We start from the raw sequence: 18,774 nt of genomic DNA on the forward strand, positions 1-18,774 counted from the left end.
ATTACAATGCTCCTTGCCGTTGACCAGGGCAATAATGCTGGATAGCAGAGGCCCAACAATGCCCATGGAATACCAGGTTTCATTCCATCTCCACAGAAAGCAAGAGGACATGTGTTTAGTAATGAGTCACCATCCAATCAGTCAGTCTGATAGCACACTGGTAGACTTCTCAAATGACACATAATTTATCAATGGTGCTGGTTTCATTTCGTACATCGGTTTATTAATGTAATGTCATTTTATAGCGTACAGCAAAACCAGGATGGATTTATTTTGTTTCTCCCCCGAACTCAGCATCATCTTCATACCAGCCCCTCCAAGCAGATTTGTGCTGAACCACTGCAGGAACAGACCACGGCACAACTTAACTCGGTGCCGATTTCCAAAGCACGTTTTCTGTCACGCACTGAAAGGATGGACTTTTAAAATGATAACAGTTTTTTTAAAAAGATAGAAACTAGTAACTGTGTCAGATTTTATTTGAAAACTGCTGTGGCAGTAAACATTTATTGGCAAAATATTGCTGAATGCACTTGTTTCACAAACAGATATTCTTCATTAGAATATTTTGCTTACTCCTCTGATAAGTAAGACTTTGCCATTCACTTAAGCTTTCTTGATTTATGTTGCTGAGTAGTATTACATTGTATTCTGGTCCAGTTTTGTTTGCTCCCTCCCTCCTCTTAAAAGGTATTGATTTATATTGGGGTTTATACCAGGGGGTGCTCGCCACCACCATCTCCTTTCTCATGAAAATAGACAAGCTCCATTTGGGAGACCAGACAGTGAATTTACATGGACAATCTAGAAGAGATCAATGGATTGAGAAGAGATGGTGTGAAAACAATGCTGAAAAATGATTGATAAACCTGCTAGGTCAACCTGGATAAATAGTGGCCACTTTAATACGTTACCAGAGGATCCATGAAATCAGCAGCATCAGGATAAAGAGGGTTAATGGTTTAAAAAAAAAAGGAGAGAAACCCAAAAATAAAGTGCAAAACGGGGTTAAGAGGTTGCGTGTGTGGCTATCGGATTACAGTGACATTGTGGGCATCCACGTTTAAATCGGTTTTGGCCGGGTAAACTACCTTCAGGTTACCCTCCACATCTACAACACGGACTTGTTTCACAATCAGTTCAGGACTGGCCATCTTAACCAAGGTCAGGTCCACAGCACCCGCTTCCTCAGTCTCGTCATCAGATACAGACTCCGGCTCCTGGTTTTCAAAGGTGAATTTGTTCAGTTCTGCCATTCGCTATATTAAAAAAAAAACACGTGTCAAGGCTTAGGGTTATCTGCACCAATTATAACATTTCACTGAAGTTCACTAAAGCATTTCAGATTGTTCCGAGATACAGGGATACAGTCAACCAACCAAAATAAGAAACACACAAACAAGGCTATCATATTTGTATGTAACCTTTCCGTGTTGGCTACACTGTAGAATTAAATAAAATGGGATTAACCATAAGGAAGAACCTTAGTTTATCTTTTCCCTCCTAATAGGGACATTAAAGTCAATAGAATTGCCCAACCATCACACTGACTGTAGCACCGACTGACTGGAACCTGGACCTCACTGGACTCGCTCTTTCTGGGAAGCACATTTATCAAGTGAGCTATCAGAGCCATCCTCACCTGCATAAATACATTTTTAATTGCATCACCTGTGGACCCAGTGACATTACTACAGCAATATGCTCTCAAACTGATCACTCAGCATTCACCAATGGCACTGGGGTCTTATTCTCCAGGTTCCTGAACTATTCTTCATGTACAGGAGACACAAGCCAAGCACATGAGCAGCAAAGTAGCACCAGCATTAAAATCACAGTGAAGATAAGGAACGGTTAATGATTCATTGATGCGTGAATCTATGGACACCAGGTGAGTCTATGGATACTAATTGAATCTCTGGACACCAGGTGAACCCGTCGACACCAGGTGAACCCGTCGACACCAGGTGAACCCGTCGACACCAGGTGAACCCGTCGACACCAGGTGAACCCGTCGACACCAGGTGAACCCGTCGACACCAGGTGAACCCGTCGACACCAGGTGAACCCGTCGACACCAGGTGAACCCGTCGACACCAGGTGAACCCGTCGACACCAGGTGAACCCGTCGACACCAGGTGAACCCGTCGACACCAGGTGAACCCGTCGACTCCAGGTGAACCCGTCGACTCCAGGTGAACCCGTCGACTCCAGGTGAACCCGTCGACTCCAGGTGAACCCGTCGACTCCAGGTGAACCCGTCGACTCCAGGTGAACCCGTCGACTCCAGGTGAACCCGTCGACTCCAGGTGAACCCGTCGACTCCAGGTGAACCCGTCGACACCAGGTGAACCCGTCGACACCAGGTGAACCCGTCGACACCAGGTGAACCCGTCGACACCAGGTGAATCTGTCGACACCAGGGGAATCTGTCGACACCAGGGGAATCTGTCGACACCAGGTGAATCTATCGACACCAGGTGAATCTATCGACACCAGGTGAATCTGTTGACACCAGGTGAATTTATTGACACTACATATGTACATTTGTTTTTAAAATAAATTTAAGTTTAGTTTGTGGTTGCTATGCCTTCTCCAGTGGGGAAAATGGTACATACAATTCAACCAGCCCATGAGCTTAATTGGCCTGTAAACTGGGACTCTGACAGAAAACATGTAATGATACTAAAATGTAATGATATTAAGAAACAAGGTGTGCAATGGGACTGAGTGGAACAGAACAAAGCGAATCGTTGTTTCAGAGAATTGACACAAACACAATGGAATGAATGACTTCTTTCTACTCCATTACATTCCATACTTCTTCAAATGTCAGTGTATATGACTGCTCCCGAGGGTGGGGTCTGCCATGTGCTTGAGATTCTACAAACTAAACTGAGAAATCCACTAAACAGACAGTCTAATAGAGTGCACATTCTCCATTCCTGCACCGATTTCCAAAGTCCAAGGAATGCAGCACAGGCTGACAATAGCTAACAATAAAGTTACCCAATTCATATGCAACCACAACCATAATTTCTGTTCAGACACTGCTTTGCAGGATTATCTGGAGCTAATTGGGAACAATCCTAGCCCCAGTGACAGGATTATACTTCCAAGATGCACGAACATGCCAGGTTGTTCGCCAAGAGTGCTGTGGAATAATGTGAAGTTTAGCCTAAGGATTGGATTACTACATCTGCCGAAGAGCATTACTTCGGTTCCAATCTTCATTCATCTGACGCATCACCATGGAGCTAACCCAATCCCAAAGAGACTGTACTTATTGTACCATTAAATGGGGGAGTGCATGGAGATCTCTTCTTGACCATTCCACGGATAAACATCACATCTTACTGAACGTTGGGTCCTCAGTTAGAGGTGCACAGCTTCAGCACAAATGCTCAATTCCCTGCAATCCAATGATGGCCGGCATTGACCCATGTTTCGGTCAGCACATGGACCAATAATCTCATTCCCAGGTCATACTGTCCAGTGGCCGCCATCCCAAATATCATAGTTTCTTCATCGGTTATGTATTAAACATTACGCTTAATGTGGTGGCAGCATCTAAGGAGAGCAGTTTGCAACCTGCCAGCCACCTAGTATTCTGTTGCTGGTGACAATGACACTGGCTGAAGGAATAGCAATTGAAGTGGGTATCAATAGTGCCATCTGATTTATTTTGCCATGCTTCTGAATCAGGGTTACCAGCAGTGACAGCGCAGTACATGTAAGAGAGACCGCAGAAAAGCGATTGTGTTGTGAGTACTAAAAGGTACCATTAAATTAGCTGCATTGTTTTATGAAGTTTCTGTAAACCAATCTTCCATGGCATATGGCACATAGCAGCCAATGCACTATTTTCCAACCGAATGCTTCCTCAGGCACCTATTTCTCACAGGCGGTTTATTTAGACAAAGGGGACAGCGAGCTCAACCAGAGCATGATCCTGTCAACGTGTTCCTATTGTCAGAGGTTAATAAAGCGCATGGTTTTCGTGTTACAGAGGGCATGGTGCTCAGTACAAAAGGAAATGTACAGGGCAACACTGTGGTACAGAGTGTAGCCGATTATAATAGTTCGAATTATTGTTTTATAAATGATTCCCAAACCCAAGTTTAAATGCGCTCTTACATTATTTCTACAAAACTGGCACCAGGCAATGCTTGTCCAAGGGCCGCGAAGCCTCTCTGGATTGTCCCTGGAGCAATTGTTGACAATGCCACTAAGGGGCAGCACAGTGGTTAGCACGGTTGGCTCACAACGCGGGTTCGATCCCGCCCTGGGTCATTGTCCGTGTGGAGTTTGCACATTCTCCCCGTGTCTGCGTGGGTCTCACCCCCACAAACCCAAAGATGTGCCGGGTAGCTGGATTGGCCATGCTAAATTTCCCCTGAATTGGAAAAAAAAGAATTGGGTACTCTAAATTTATTTAAAAATAAGAAAATGCCACTAAGAAATGCCCAAATTCCAGATAGTCATGTGCTGGCCGCAAACGGCCACTGTTCACTGGACTGACGCTGCCAAATTCACAGAGAGGAGAAATTTACACCCAGTCTGCGCCTGATTCAAATTCCTCTCATTGAGTTAACGGGGCAGCCGCTGAATCATCCAAACTCTCTCTCTGCTGTTTTCAAATTTAACAAGGTGCCCGTTGAGGTTTCTTCTGACAAACTGGACATTGAATCAATGAATATTAAAACTTAAATCTTTCCTCCCAGCTCCAATGTTTCATCAACAAAGACGATCCATAATTACAGAGTGGCAAAAACATGGCGAAACATAATCAGTAGTTCAAACTTTGGGGTGTTGTGCTTGTTCTGAAACAACGTCACGCCAGCCACTTGTAGGTGCATCTAAACAACACTGATGCTGCAGTCGTGGTAAATATACAGCCTGACATTGGAGAAAAGCAGGGGGAGATTTCCTGGAGATGGTAGTGGCACTCCAGTTCAGTGCTATTATATACAGCACTACAAAGTGGTTTCGGCTTTGTACCAGTAGCAAGCAGACAAAGCATGAATGCACCGTACATTAATTCACACCTACTGTGCACATCAAGACCTGTGAAAAGCTCATGCCCTTGAATGTTTTGGGAATCTGACACCGAGGAACACTAGATGGAATTTTCAGAGACCCACCCATTGGTATTACACACTATTGTGTGGTTAACAGAGAGCACGGTGGTCTAATACTTAATAATTGTACAGTAGGTTTAAACTACAATAAAGGGGTTGAATTCCTCGGTGCAATAAAGATATCAGGCATTGTATGAAGGAAGACTGCTTATATTCAGCAGCTGCTCAAATGACACCACTAAGAATTTGCGTTATTCATTGCGAGACAGTATACATTTATCCACTAATCATTCTATGAAAGATATCAGAGTCTAAACTAAATGCCAAACTTAGATTGAAACTGACAAACTCATTAAACAATTGCCTCCGACCATCGTGGAGGCTTCAGCAATTCACCGGAGGGTTCCTGATTAGAGTTTGTGGCTCCTGTGATTAATCGGACATGGTATTTCTGAGGGTCTATTGTGCTTTCTGAACCCCAGATAATTTATAATTAGCAACACCAAATTGAGACCCGAGCATCTGTCAGTGGCGGCATTCCTACACTGTAACGGTACCTGTTCACTGCCTCGACTCTCAAAGCGTGGGCAGGGGAAAACCCACCAATACCTTGCTTTTGAAAGTGTGCAACCTTTCCCGTTAAGCTGCGCGGCCAGGCAATTGTTTAGCAAGCACCACGCAGATCCTGTACCATGTCAAATAACACATGCAAGAAGATTTAAGGGGACTACGCACTGAAAAAACTGGCTACACCGAACAAATACACTTTGAGGGCAACACTAAAACTGTGCAGAGTAAAATCTCCAAAGCTAAATACGACTAAAGGTAGTATTGGTTCAATATGTAGCGAGCAAACGTCCCTCATCCAATAAAACTGCATGGCTAACATGTGAGTAAGGATAATTAGAGACTTAACGTGTAACCAGTAGCGACAGGACAAAGGAAACAAAACAGACCAACAGCAAGTATCACCGGCTACAATTGAATGTGGGAGGAGGTTTGGTGTTACTGACCACAATCAGACAGTCCATCACATTTTTGCAGACCTGCAGGCTCGTGGAACTGGTTACTTCCAAGAACAGCTGACTGGTGCTTTTTCTAATCTGAAAACAAAACAAGATGTTATCGATCAACATGAAAAATATAATCGTGGGGAGAGGGTTCAATTCTGAAGGAAGAACGTTAACGCCTTTCTTTTATGCAGATTCTGGTCGACTTTATGGCCGAAATCTTCCGTCCTGGTTCGTGGCTGGGATATTTCGGTGCCGCTGAAAGTTGGAACACCAAATTTTCTGTTCTTGCTCGTCAACGGGATCCACCACGGGCGACACCGGTGAATCCCACCATTGTTTTACCATCATTATATATTTTTTGTTTTGAAAACTAAACAGCCCCATCATTCACGTATTTGTAATAATTAATGACCTCAAAATGACCTGAACTTTGCGCTTGGCGGTGCAGTGGTTAGCACTGCTGCCTCACGGTGCCGAGGATCCGGGTTCGATCCCGGCCCCGGGTCACTGACCGTGTGGAGTTTGCACATTCTCCCCGTGTCTGCGTGGGTTACACCCCCACAACCCAAAGATGTGCACGGTAGGCGGATTGGCAATGCTAAATTGCCCCTTAATTGGAAAAAAAACCTCTTGAAGCACTGAACATTGCAGCAACTTGCTTTCATGTATTTAAAAAAAGAGACTTACATTACAGGGCAGCATGGTGGTACTGTGGTTATCACTGCTGTTTCAGTGCCACAGACCAGGGTTCGATCCCGGCCTTGGGTGACGGTCTGTCAATTCACATGTCACTCCACTTTTTAAGGAGGGGGAAACCAGGGAATTACAGACTGGTTAGCCCAACATCTGTGGTGGGGAAATTGCTGGAGTTTATAATTAGAGATGGGGTAACTGAACACCTCGAAAAATTTTGGTTAATCAGGGAGACCCAGCATGGATTTGTGAAATGAAGGAATTTTTTGAAGAGGACACTAAGGTAATGGACAGGGGAATGTTGATGGATGTTATTTATATGGATTTCCAGAAGGCATTTGATAAAGTCCCACACAAGAGACTGTTAACTTAGGTGGAAACCCACGTAGTTGAGGGCAAATTATGACATGGTTGGAAAATTGGTTGGATGGCAGTCGACAGAGTGGGGATAATAGGTTATTACTCTAATTGGCAGGAGGTGACTAGTGGTTTACCACCGGGATCTGTGTTGGGGCCTCAATTATTCACACTATTCATTAATGACTTGGATGGTGGCATAGAAAGTCATACATCCAAACTTGCTGATGATACAAAGTTAGGCGGCATTGTAGACAGCCTAAATGACAGCAGAAAATTGCAATGAGATATTGACAGACTAGGTGAATGGGAAAAATTGTGGCAAATGGAATTTAATGTAAGCAAGTGTGAGGGTATCCATTCTGCACCAAAAAAGGATAGAGCAGAGTACTTTCTAAATGGAACGAGGTTAGGTACAGTGGATGTCCAAAGAGACTTGAAATTCAGATGCATAGGTCCTTAAAATGCCAGGAACAAGTGCAGAAATAATCAAAAAGGCTAATGGAATGCTAGACCTTATATCTGGAGGACTGGAGTATAAAGACACAGGGGTTATGCTGCAACTTTACAAAACCCTGGTTCGATCCCACTTGGAGTCACGGAGCAGTTCTGGGCACCACACCTCAGGAAGGATATTTTGGCCTTGGCGGGAGAGCAACGTAGGTTTACAAAAATGATACCTGGACTATAGGGGTTGAGTTAGGAGGAGAGATTACACAAATAATGCCTGTTTTCACTAGAATTTAGACAGTTAAAGGGTGATCTGATTGAAGTATTCAAGATATTAACAGGGAAAGACAGGGCAGCACGGTAACACAAGTGGATAGCACTGTGGCTTCACAGCGCCAGGGTCCCAGGTTCGATTCCCCGCTGGGTCACTGTCTGCACGTTCTCCCCGTGTCTGCGTGGGTTTCGTCCGGGTGCTCCGGTTTCCTCCCAGTCCAAAGACGTGCAGGTTAGGTGGATTGGCCATGATAAATTGCCCTTCGTGATCAGAAAGGTTAGGAAGGGTTATTGAGTTACCGGGATGGGATGGAAGTGAGGGCTTAAGTGGATCGGTGCAGACTCAATGGGCCGAATGGCCTCCTTCTGCACTATGTTCTATATTCTATAAAATATTTCCATTGATTGGAGATTCTAAAACTAGGGGGCATAGTCTAAAAATTAGGGCCAGACCATTCAGGAGAGACGTTGGGAAGCACTTCTTCACTCAAAGGGTGGTAGATGTTTGGGACTCTCTCCCACACACAGACGTTGAAGCTGGAACAGTTGTTAATTTTAAATCTGAGATCGATATTCAGGGATATATGCCAACAGCAGGTATATGGAGTGGTTGAATGGCCTACTCCTCTTACTATGTTCCTGTGCGGAGTTTGCACGTTCTCCCCCGTGTCTGCGTGGGTTTCCTCCGGGTGCTCCAGTTTCCTCCCACAGTCCAAAGATGCGCAGGTTAGGTGAATTGGCCATGATCAATGTTACGGGGGTAGGGTGGGGGAGTGGGCCTAGATAGGGATGCTCTTTTAGAGGGTCGGTGCAGATTCGACGGGCCAAATAGCCTCCTTCTGCACTGTCGGGATTCTATGGATTCTAAAGGCCTGTTCATGAGCTGAGAACATTGCAAAGCACTTTACATCCAATTCCGTACTTTTGAAGTGTAGTTTTTGTTGTAATGTAGGAAACATGGTAGCCAATTTGTACACAGCAAGCTCCCACAAGCAGATGTGATAATGACCAGGTAATTTGTTTTAGTAGTGAAGGGTCAAACGGATTCAAAATATTGACTCTGTTTTCTCTCTCTGGCCCGTTTGCCTTCGCACCATTGGCAGTAAAACCTTAAACCTACTCCGAAGTCTGGTCTAGCCCAAAAAAACAGGGTGCAAAACATATTCAGAATTGACTAAGATACCAGACGTCCATTATTCACCCAAACCATTAATAATTGCAGTGTTTTGTGTTTCACAGAAGAAATCAACTTGAAGCAGAGAATACAGCTAATTTGTTGTGACCTCGCGGAGTATTGTGAATTTGGTGACTCTCTGGATGACACCATTAGAGACCGTGTGGGCTAAGGAATGAGGCCACACAGTGGAGACTGCTAACCAAACAAAATTTAAGTCTTAAAAGAGCCTTAGAGATAGCCATTCTGATGGAGCTTGCTGCTAAGGAGGCTTCTCAGCTTGGAACAGGCACGAGGATCCACAAAATGCTCGCCGCCCAGAGAAAATCTCCCCTGCAACAGGCGTGTCACATCTGTGCAAAAACGGGCATTTCATAGGCTGATTGCTGGAGCAAAGATAGCCAATACAAAAATTGTGACAAAGTTGGCCATAGTGCGAGTTGCTGGAGTAACCCAGAAAAGAATGTCCAAAGAAAGAAACAGGACCCATCTAAAGGGAAAAACAAAATGAATTCCACCAAAGTAATTTACAGTGTGGAAGAGAAAAATAACAATAACAACAAGGACACAGCACATCAATCCGATGAAGAACCAAAGTCAATCCGATGAAGAACCAAAGTTAAATGTACTTTCCGTTCAAAGTGAATCACATTGGTTCTGGGTAGTTCCAAAATTAAATGGAAAGCCTATAAAAATGGAGTTTGATACGGGGGCTGTCGTCTCCCTAATTCCCCAGACCACCTATGAGCAAAAATTGAATCAGCTACCATTAAAGCCAACAGATGTCATCCTGAGGACCTACACCTAGGAAATGCCTCTAAGAGGATATATTATAGTCAAAGTAGAGTTAAGTTTGTAAACTGCGGAGCTGCCACTCCATGTTGTCCGAGAAGGTTTTCAGCTCTCTTTGGCTGCTCTTGATTAGAGAAGATAAAGTTGAACTCGAGCACCGTGAACAGGTCAGCTGATTCTAAAAGATCGACAGAGGATCTTGGCAAAATACAGTAGTGTATTTGAAGACACAATGGGGTCCATGAAAAGAGTACATGTAGCACTTAAGATAAACAGCCGGCCTAAGAGTCCCAAGGCTAGAGCAACCCAAAGGTAGAATGTAAACTCATGAGATTTGTAGATACAGGAGTCTTAGAACCTGTCAAGAATAGTAACTGGGCAGGGCCTACTGTGCCTGTCATGAAGTAGGACGGGAGTATACACTTATGCGGAGATTTCAAAACAACCATCAATCTGGTTTTATGCGTGAATCAATACCCGCTATCATTGATTGAAGATTTGATCGCGGCCTAGCAGGAGGACAGAGGTTCAGCAAGATCGACCTATCACAAGCCTATCTGCAAATGAATATTGCAATTGAATCTCAACACCTGCTCACCATTATAACACACAAAAGACTATTCCACTATAAGAAATTACCTTTTGGCATAATGTAGGCACCTGCTTTCTTTCAACAGTCCAGATGTTATGCAGTCTGCAGGGGGTACAATGTTACCTTAACAACATACTGATTACTGGTGCCAATAAACAGGAACATTTATGTAACCAAGAAGCCAGATTGAAACACCTTCAGACACATGGTCTTCGTGTCAGGAAAGATAAGTGTGACTTCATTCAACGCCAAACAATATTTAGGCCATGTCATCGACAGCACGGCTCCTAAGAAGATGGGTTCTATCATGGAGGCTCCATGGAACGTTAGGATTAACGAACAATTATGGGAAATTTGCTTTGAATCTAGCGATCCTGCTTAGACTATTAGCAATCTGTTGTGCATACATCAGGCATGGCAACAGACATCAGAATGTGAAAATGCTTATGGGTCAGTTAAAGAAGCAAAGTCAGAAGTGTTGGTACATTTCAACTCGAAGTTGCCACTACAACTTGTCTGTGATGCCTCGCTGTAGGGAGCTGGGGTGGTGGTGTCACACAGACTACCTTCAGGACAAGAAAGACCAATAGCTTTTGCGTTGTATATCTTAACAAGTGCTGAATCAAATTACGCCCTGTTGGAGAAGGAAGCACTGTGTATTGTTTCTGATGTGAGAACATTTCACCAATACTTGTATGGTCATCATTGATGGACCACAGGCCCTGAACAGCTATTTTTGGGCCACATAAGAGTTTTCCTTCCTTGGCAGCAAGCAGAATTCAACAATGGTCTTTAATATTATCTTCACATTCTTATAAGATCAAATACCGCCAATCAGAGAGCCATGACAATGCTGATGCACAGTCTCGTTTGCCTGTCTGCTGGTCAGATACTACTCAGTAGTGATTCGCACATAGACTACGGCCCAGTGACTGCCGTTCAGGTCCCACGACAAACCAGAAATGATCCAGGGATGGTGAAGGTACTGGAAATGGTGTTAAAAGGGAGGGTAGTGGGAAATGCATCCTGAATTAAAGGCAAAACAGACAATACTGGAAATTCTAAGTGGGTCTGACAGCAATTGTGGAGCGAGAACAGAGCTAACGTTTGGAGTCTGGATTAATCTTCATCAAAATCAAAGCTGTATATTTCCAGAAAACTCATTGGAATAGTTCAAATGAAGGAACTCGCGAGGAGCTACTTCTGGTGGTCAGGAATCTGTGCCCGGATCGAGGAAAAAGCAGGACTGTGCCAGTCATGTGCACGGGTAAGAAACGCACGGCCATTGTCCCCATTGCATGGGAGTGGCCGAACATGCCGTGGCAATGTCTACACATTGACTTTGCTGGCCCATACGAGGGGCACACGTTCATGGTTGTTGTGATGCACACTCCAAATGGCCTGAGGTGGTCCGAATGAAGTCAACAACTGTGGAACAAACCATCGAAAAGCTCAATGAGATCCACAATTCATAGCTCAGGAGTTTCAAGACTATGAAGACGAGTGGTATCCAACACATCAAATCAACACCTTACCACCCATCCATGAATGGTTTAGCCGAAAGGTTTTCCCCGCCCTTGAAGCACGCACTGAAAGCCTCCATGGCCCAAGGTTCAATAAATCGTTGAAGAGAAAATAATTCCGAAAGGAGAGCAGCTTTACAACCAGCGAGAAGTGGGTTCCTGCAACTGTATTGGCTCAAACTGGCCCCGTCTCCTACACGCAGAAAGTGAGATTGCCGAAGAACCCCCTGCTGCTACTAGTCTTCCTTCTGTAAAAGAGACTGAAATGTCTTCTAGAGTAGAGTCATCCACTGAAGACCTGGAGAGTACCTCTAAGGTCAAGTACAACCAAATCTCTGAAGTGCGCAGCCAACCAGAGCAAAATAGACGCCCATCTGACTGTGTTTCTTATTAACTGGATTATTACTGCGAAAAGATCCTTTGCCTGCCCTTATATATATGTTTTGATGACTATGTAGAAGTACTTCGGTTAATTGTTGTTATGGGACCTTAGAAGTAAAGGAGGAGGGGTGATATATTTGGGGCTGTTGTATGGTCACTTTAAAAGTCCTGTGTATAGTTTGTGATCACAGTAAGAAGTCTTACACCAGGTTGAAGTCCAACAGGTTTATTTCAAATCACTAGCTTTCGGAGCGCTGCTCCTGCCTCAGGTAGAATTAGCTGCTTCGCAGGCTCGCCCTCAGTCTGGATCAAGCCTTTGCAGCTGTTCAATTAACCTGCTGCATTCAAACCCCACGAGCTACAACTTCATGTTCTTTTGTCCTGAGGAAGCAGAACTTAACTTCCTGCCCTTTGGAATAGTGCCATGGGATCTTTTACATTCACCCGAGGGGGCAGACAGGGCCTCAGTTTAATGTCTTATGTGAAGGATGGCATATCCAGCAGTGCACAACTCCCTCAAACTGCATCGGAACGCCAGCCTTGAAATTTTTGTTCCATTCATGCCGCGCGAGACAAGAACTAACAATGTCTGACTCAGAAGGTGTGTGCGGGCGGCACGGTGGTGAGTGTGCGGGCGGCACGGTGGTGAGTGTGCGGGCGGCACGGTGGTGAGTGCGCGGGCGGCACGGTGGTGAGTGCGCGGGCGGCACGGTGGTGAGTGCGCGGGCGGCACGGTGGTGAGTGCGCGGGCGGCACGGTGGTGAGTGCGCGGGCGGCACGGTGGTGAGTGCGCGGGCGGCACGGTGGTGAGTGCGCGGGCGGCACGGTGGTGAGTGCGCGGGCGGCACGGTGGTGAGTGCGCGGGCGGCACGGTGGTGAGTGCGCGGGCGGCACGGTGGTGAGTGCGCGGGCGGCACGGTGGTGAGTGCGCGGGCGGCACGGTGGTGAGTGCGCGGGCGGCACGGTGGTGAGTGCGCGGGCGGCACGGTGGTGAGTGCGCGGGCGGCACGGTGGTGAGTGCGCGGGCGGCACGGTGGTGAGTGCGCGGGCGGCACGGTGGTGAGTGCGCGGGCGGCACGGTGGTGAGTGCGCGGGCGGCACGGTGGTGAGTGCGCGGGCGGCACGGTGGTGAGTGCGCGGGCGGCACGGTGGTGAGTGCGCGGGCGGCACGGTGGTGAGTGCGCGGGCGGCACGGTGGTGAGTGCGCGGGCGGCACGGTGGTGAGTGCGCGGGCGGCACGGTGGTGAGTGCGCGGGCGGCACGGTGGTGAGTGCGCGGGCGGCACGGTGGTGAGTGCGCGGGCGGCACGGTGGTGAGTGCGCGGGCGGCACGGTGGTGAGTGCGCGGGCGGCACGGTGGTGAGTGCGCGGGCGGCACGGTGGTGAGTGCGCGGGCGGCACGGTGGTGAGTGCGCGGGCGGCACGGTGGTGAGTGCGCGGGCGGCACGGTGGTGAGTGCGCGGGCGGCACGGTGGTGAGTGCGCGGGCGGCACGGTGGTGAGTGCGCGGGCGGCACGGTGGTGAGTGCGCGGGCGGCACGGTGGTGAGTGCGCGGGCGGCACGGTGGTGAGTGCGCGGGCGGCACGGTGGTGAGTGCGCGGGCGGCACGGTGGTGAGTGCGCGGGCGGCACGGTGGTGAGTGCGCGGGCGGCACGGTGGTGAGTGCGCGGGCGGCACGGTGGTGAGTGCGCGGGCGGCACGGTGGTGAGTGCGCGGGCGGCACGGTGGTGAGTGCGCGGGCGGCACGGTGGTGAGTGCGCGGGCGGCACGGTGGTGAGTGCGCGGGCGGCACGGTGGTGAGTGCGCGGGCGGCACGGTGGTGAGTGCGCGGGCGGCACGGTGGTGAGTGCGCGGGCGGCACGGTGGTGAGTGCGCGGGCGGCACGGTGGTGAGTGCGCGGGCGGCACGGTGGTGAGTGCGCGGGCGGCACGGTGGTGAGTGCGCGGGCGGCACGGTGGTGAGTGCGCGGGCGGCACGGTGGTGAGTGCGCGGGCGGCACGGTGGTGAGTGCGCGGGCGGCACGGTGGTGAGTGCGCGGGCGGCACGGTGGTGAGTGCGCGGGCGGCACGGTGGTGAGTGCGCGGGCGGCACGGTGGTGAGTGCGCGGGCGGCACGGTGGTGAGTGCGCGGGCGGCACGGTGGTGAGTGCGCGGGCGGCACGGTGGTGAGTGCGCGGGCGGCACGGTGGTGAGTGCGCGGGCGGCACGGTGGTGAGTGCGCGGGCGGCACGGTGGGGAGTGCGCGGGCGGCACGGTGGGGAGTGCGCGGGCGGCACGGTGGGGAGTGCGCGGGCGGCACGGTGGGGAGTGCGCGGGCGGCACGGTGGGGAGTGCGCGGGCGGCACGGTGGGGAGTGCGCGGGCGGCACGGTGGGGAGTGCGCGGGCGGCACGGTGGGGAGTGCGCGGGCGGCACGGTGGGGAGTGCGCGGGCGGCACGGTGGGGAGTGCGCGGGCGGCACGGTGGGGAGTGTGCGGGCGGCACGGTGGGGAGTGTGCGGGCGGCACGGTGGGGAGTGTGCGGGCGGCACGGTGGGGAGTGTGCGGGCGGCACGGTGGGGAGTGTGCGGGCGGCACGGTGGTGAGTGTGCGGGCGGCACGGTGGTGAGTGTGCAGGCGGCACGGTGGTGCAGCGGTGAGTGTGCAGGCGGCACGGTGGTGCAGCGGTGAGTGTGCAGGCGGCACGGTGGTGCAGCGGTGAGTGTGCAGGCGGCACGGTGGTGCAGCGGTGAGTGTGCAGGCGGCACGGTGGTGCAGCGGTGAGTGTGCAGGCGGCACGGTGGTGCAGCGGTGAGTGTGCAGGCGGCACGGTGGTGCAGCGGTGAGTGTGCAGGCGGCACGGTGGTGCAGCGGTGAGTGTGCAGGCGGCACGGTGGTGCAGCGGTGAGTGTGCAGGCGGCACGGTGGTGCAGCGGTGAGTGTGCAGGCGGCACGGTGGTGCAGCGGTGAGTGTGCAGGCGGCACGGTGGTGCAGCGGTGAGTGTGCAGGCGGCACGGTGGTGCAGCGGTGAGTGTAATACCAAATAAGCCACAGCTAACACTGTCTGTTCACACCAATTTTCTACAAAATTAAAGTAAGAAAGAAAATCTTGTTTGGTTCTCCCAATAGCTCACTGGCAACGCCCGGTGCCACAGAAAGGCAAGGCAGGAGCCAGGTTTAATTGCCAAACAGTACTGATTTAACCTGACTCCACAGGGTGTGACAGAAGAGCAAAAGCTGGTTTCAATGCCCAAATTGAGAGAGAAAAGGAAGAACTTTTGGCTAGAATTGCTACTCCTGATTACCTACTGGAAGTGAGTGTATATGGATATTAGAGGACAAGGATTGAGCTAGGATGCAATGCACCTCCACATTAAAATAGTCAGGCGGCATTAGAAGCTCAATTGTCTGGTGACTGAAATTTTTCAAATCATTACATAGCAAGGCTCCACTGTCTTCAGCAACGAAGGGGAGAAAATTGGGAAGAAAGATTTTGTAAAATCAAGTGGAAATTTCATATTATTTAATTCTATTAAAAACATCATGAACAGAGGAATGCTGAGAATAGCAAGTTTGCTTCATCAGTACTTCTCTGCTCAGGGATGGGTCAACATCTTTACAATTGGACATAAAACAGCCCTTTTGTTTATGAGTTTACTTATCCCAATCAAACTGGGGGATTTCAAGTCCTCGGGAATAGAACAATTTCCATTTCCGTTATCCTGAGCCAACATTAAGGAACATGGATCATGCACCGCCTCACTCACCTACCCAAACATTATCGAAGAGAATCTCTCCCATATCAGTGTGAAACATTTCCATTTCCTGCTAAAGGCTTTCTGTCCTCCCTTTCGGAGTGACACTGCCGATATTGCTAACTGGTAGTTTTGTGCTATAGGTCCAATTCCATCAAAATGGATTATAACCACCCAAATTAACAGATAGTCTGGCATCAGAATAGGCTGGATTTGAACTTTGGTTCCATAATAGAAGTATCCAACCCATTGCTCTTAAATCCCCTAAAATATTCTCAATTTCACGACAGATCCACCCACAAGAACAATAAGTTATTTCAGTTTGCTTTTTGCATGTACTACTTGTAAAAGCTTTTTCTGAGGAGCAGTGTTGTTAAGTATAGGTTTCATGGGAAAACTCATTCTTGACCTCTTGTTGTAAGGGGCTATGGCTAATTATTAAATGCATTAGGAAACCTACCTTTGTTTTATCACTGTTTGTGATTGGTGGAAAGGAAATTGCATGATCTTCAGCATCGACTAAGCAAGGAAAATTTTCTTTTCCATTAAGTAATTGGAGATATCTGGAAACAGAAAGACCAGCGTACATAAAATTCATGGGTAGTCTGTGGCCCCGGTATTATTTTTTATACACTATTCAGCACGCGCCACACCACATTGCTGTAATTCTACATTAAAGCCCCTTCATTTTCACTAATTATTGTGAATTAATCTTTTTGTCTCACACATTCTACTGTGCAGCTAAGTTGTTGCACATTTTATATGGTGCAATTTATATCAAAAGTCTAAGAATGGACTATGGCTGTTATCATTTTAATATAATAGTATTTCTTTAAACCCTTAAATCTACTCAGAATTCGGGGTGGCACCATGGTTAGCACTGCTGCCTCACGGCACCGAGGACTCGGGTTATGGAGAACAATACAATTAAGTTCATCCAGCTTTCATTGATTTCCCTTGCAAGGAATTCTGAGTAGATTTTTCAAACCATTTAGAGTACCCAATTCTTTTTTTCCAATTAAGGGGCAATTTAACATGGCCAATCCGCCTACCCTGCACATCTTTGGGTTGTGGGGGTGAGACCCACGCAGACACGGGGAGAATGTGTAACCTCCACACGGACAGTGACCCAGGGCCGGGATTGAACCCGTATCCTCAGCGCCGTAGGCAGCAATACTAACCATTGTGCCACGTGTCGCCCAACCATTGCTTCTTTTGTCAATTACCTGAAATCTGTGTGCTCTGGTTCTCAATCCTTTCACCAATGGGGACAGTTTCTCCCCGTCTACTCTGTCCAGATCTCTCAGAATTGCCGTAGTATTTAAAGTCTTCATGTAGTGAGTGGAAAATAGGGATGGAGGACTTGCACAAATACCTCTTTCAAATCTCCTCTCAACCTTCTTTTCTCCTGGAGAACAGCCCAACCTTTTTTACTTGAGGCAACAATAAATACTTTTTCGAGATACTGGTGACCGAGGTCTAACAGTGGATAATGCTAACACAGAATGTCAATGAATTCATCCCAGTGAATAAACTTACAATCTCTCCAATGGTTCACTGCATTTATCTAGTCAGACACTGCATCATACAACGAAGAAAGTCCCAAGTTCAATAGCTGACCTGTCTTGAATCAGCTCGCAGTCTGGATGGCCCTAAAACTGATCTCAGCCTAAGATATTCCTGCCCCTGATTGTCATTGTCGCAGCCCTCAAGTGAAAGATTTTACAGCTGGGAATAGGATCAGATTTGGATTTGATCTCATGGATGAATTGTTCCCATGAGTTACTATTTGAGTGTGAAACGAGAAACTGCATGACACTGTGGGATACAACCCGGCAGAGAATTGATGTCTTAGGAGGGGGGAAAGACAGGCAGTTTGTAAACAAAAAGACCATTAAGCTGGGTCGACCTGCGTTACGTCCAGAGGTTCTACTCTGCCCCGAATCCACCCCCAGCAGACTGCCAGAAGAATGTGTGGCTAAGCTTCCTTGCACTACTTCAAGTGAAAAATAAGTACCTGAGCAGTAATGGGTATACAAAAGTTAACAATAAGAGAGATGCTACAACAAAACCAACGAAAAAGCATTTGTGTGTTACTGACTTGTGAAGTCCAGAAATATTTTGTCGTTTCTTCTGTTTTCGTTGCTCATCAGCTTCCATCTGTAGCTGTCGTACCAGGTCAGCCGCCTTTATCTCTTTCTTTCCAAGTGGTGTAATCTAAAAGTAAAAACAGAATTGCCCTAGTATTTAAAGTCTTCATGTGGGGTGGCACGGTGGCGCAGTCGTTAGCACTGCTGCCTACAGCGCAGAGGTCCCGGGTTCAATCTCTGCCCCGGTTTGCACATTCTCCCCATGATGGCTTGGGTTTCACCCCCACAACCCAAAGGTGTGCAGGGTAGGTGGATTGGGCACACTAAATTGCCCCTTAATTGGGGAAAAAATAATTGGGTACTCTAAATTTATAAAAAGTCTTCATGTACATTGAACATACAGTGCAGAAGGAGGCCATTTGGCCCATCGAGTCTGCACTGACCCACTTAAGCCCTCAATTCCACCCTATCCCCGTGGCCCAATAAGCCCATCTAACCTTTTTTTGGACACGAAGGGCAATTTAGCATGGCCAATCCACCTAACCTGCACGTCTTTGGACTGTGGGAGGAAACCGGAGCACCCGGAGGAAACCCATGCAGACACGGGGAGAACGTGCAGACTCC

General features: G+C 48.2%; 1 protein-coding gene across 1 annotated transcript in view; it reads right to left on the reverse strand.

Annotated features, from left to right (window-relative positions):
- Positions 1–461: 461 nt before the first annotated feature.
- LOC140392525 (leucine-rich repeat-containing protein 47-like) overlaps positions 462–18,774 on the reverse strand; it is a 30,299-nt gene continuing 11,986 nt past the window's right edge. The window contains exons 4-7 of the mRNA XM_072477785.1: positions 18,162–18,277; positions 16,521–16,623; positions 6,095–6,184; positions 462–1,259 (exon numbers count right to left, since the gene is read on the reverse strand). Of these exons, the coding sequence (XP_072333886.1) occupies positions 1,029–1,259; positions 6,095–6,184; positions 16,521–16,623; positions 18,162–18,277 (540 nt within the window). The 3' untranslated portion in view covers positions 462–1,028. The remainder of the gene's footprint in view (positions 1,260–6,094; positions 6,185–16,520; positions 16,624–18,161; positions 18,278–18,774) is intronic.

The sequence above is a fragment of the Scyliorhinus torazame genome, chromosome 16 (assembly GCF_047496885.1).
Source record: "Scyliorhinus torazame isolate Kashiwa2021f chromosome 16, sScyTor2.1, whole genome shotgun sequence".
Taxonomy (NCBI): domain Eukaryota; kingdom Metazoa; phylum Chordata; class Chondrichthyes; order Carcharhiniformes; family Scyliorhinidae; genus Scyliorhinus; species Scyliorhinus torazame.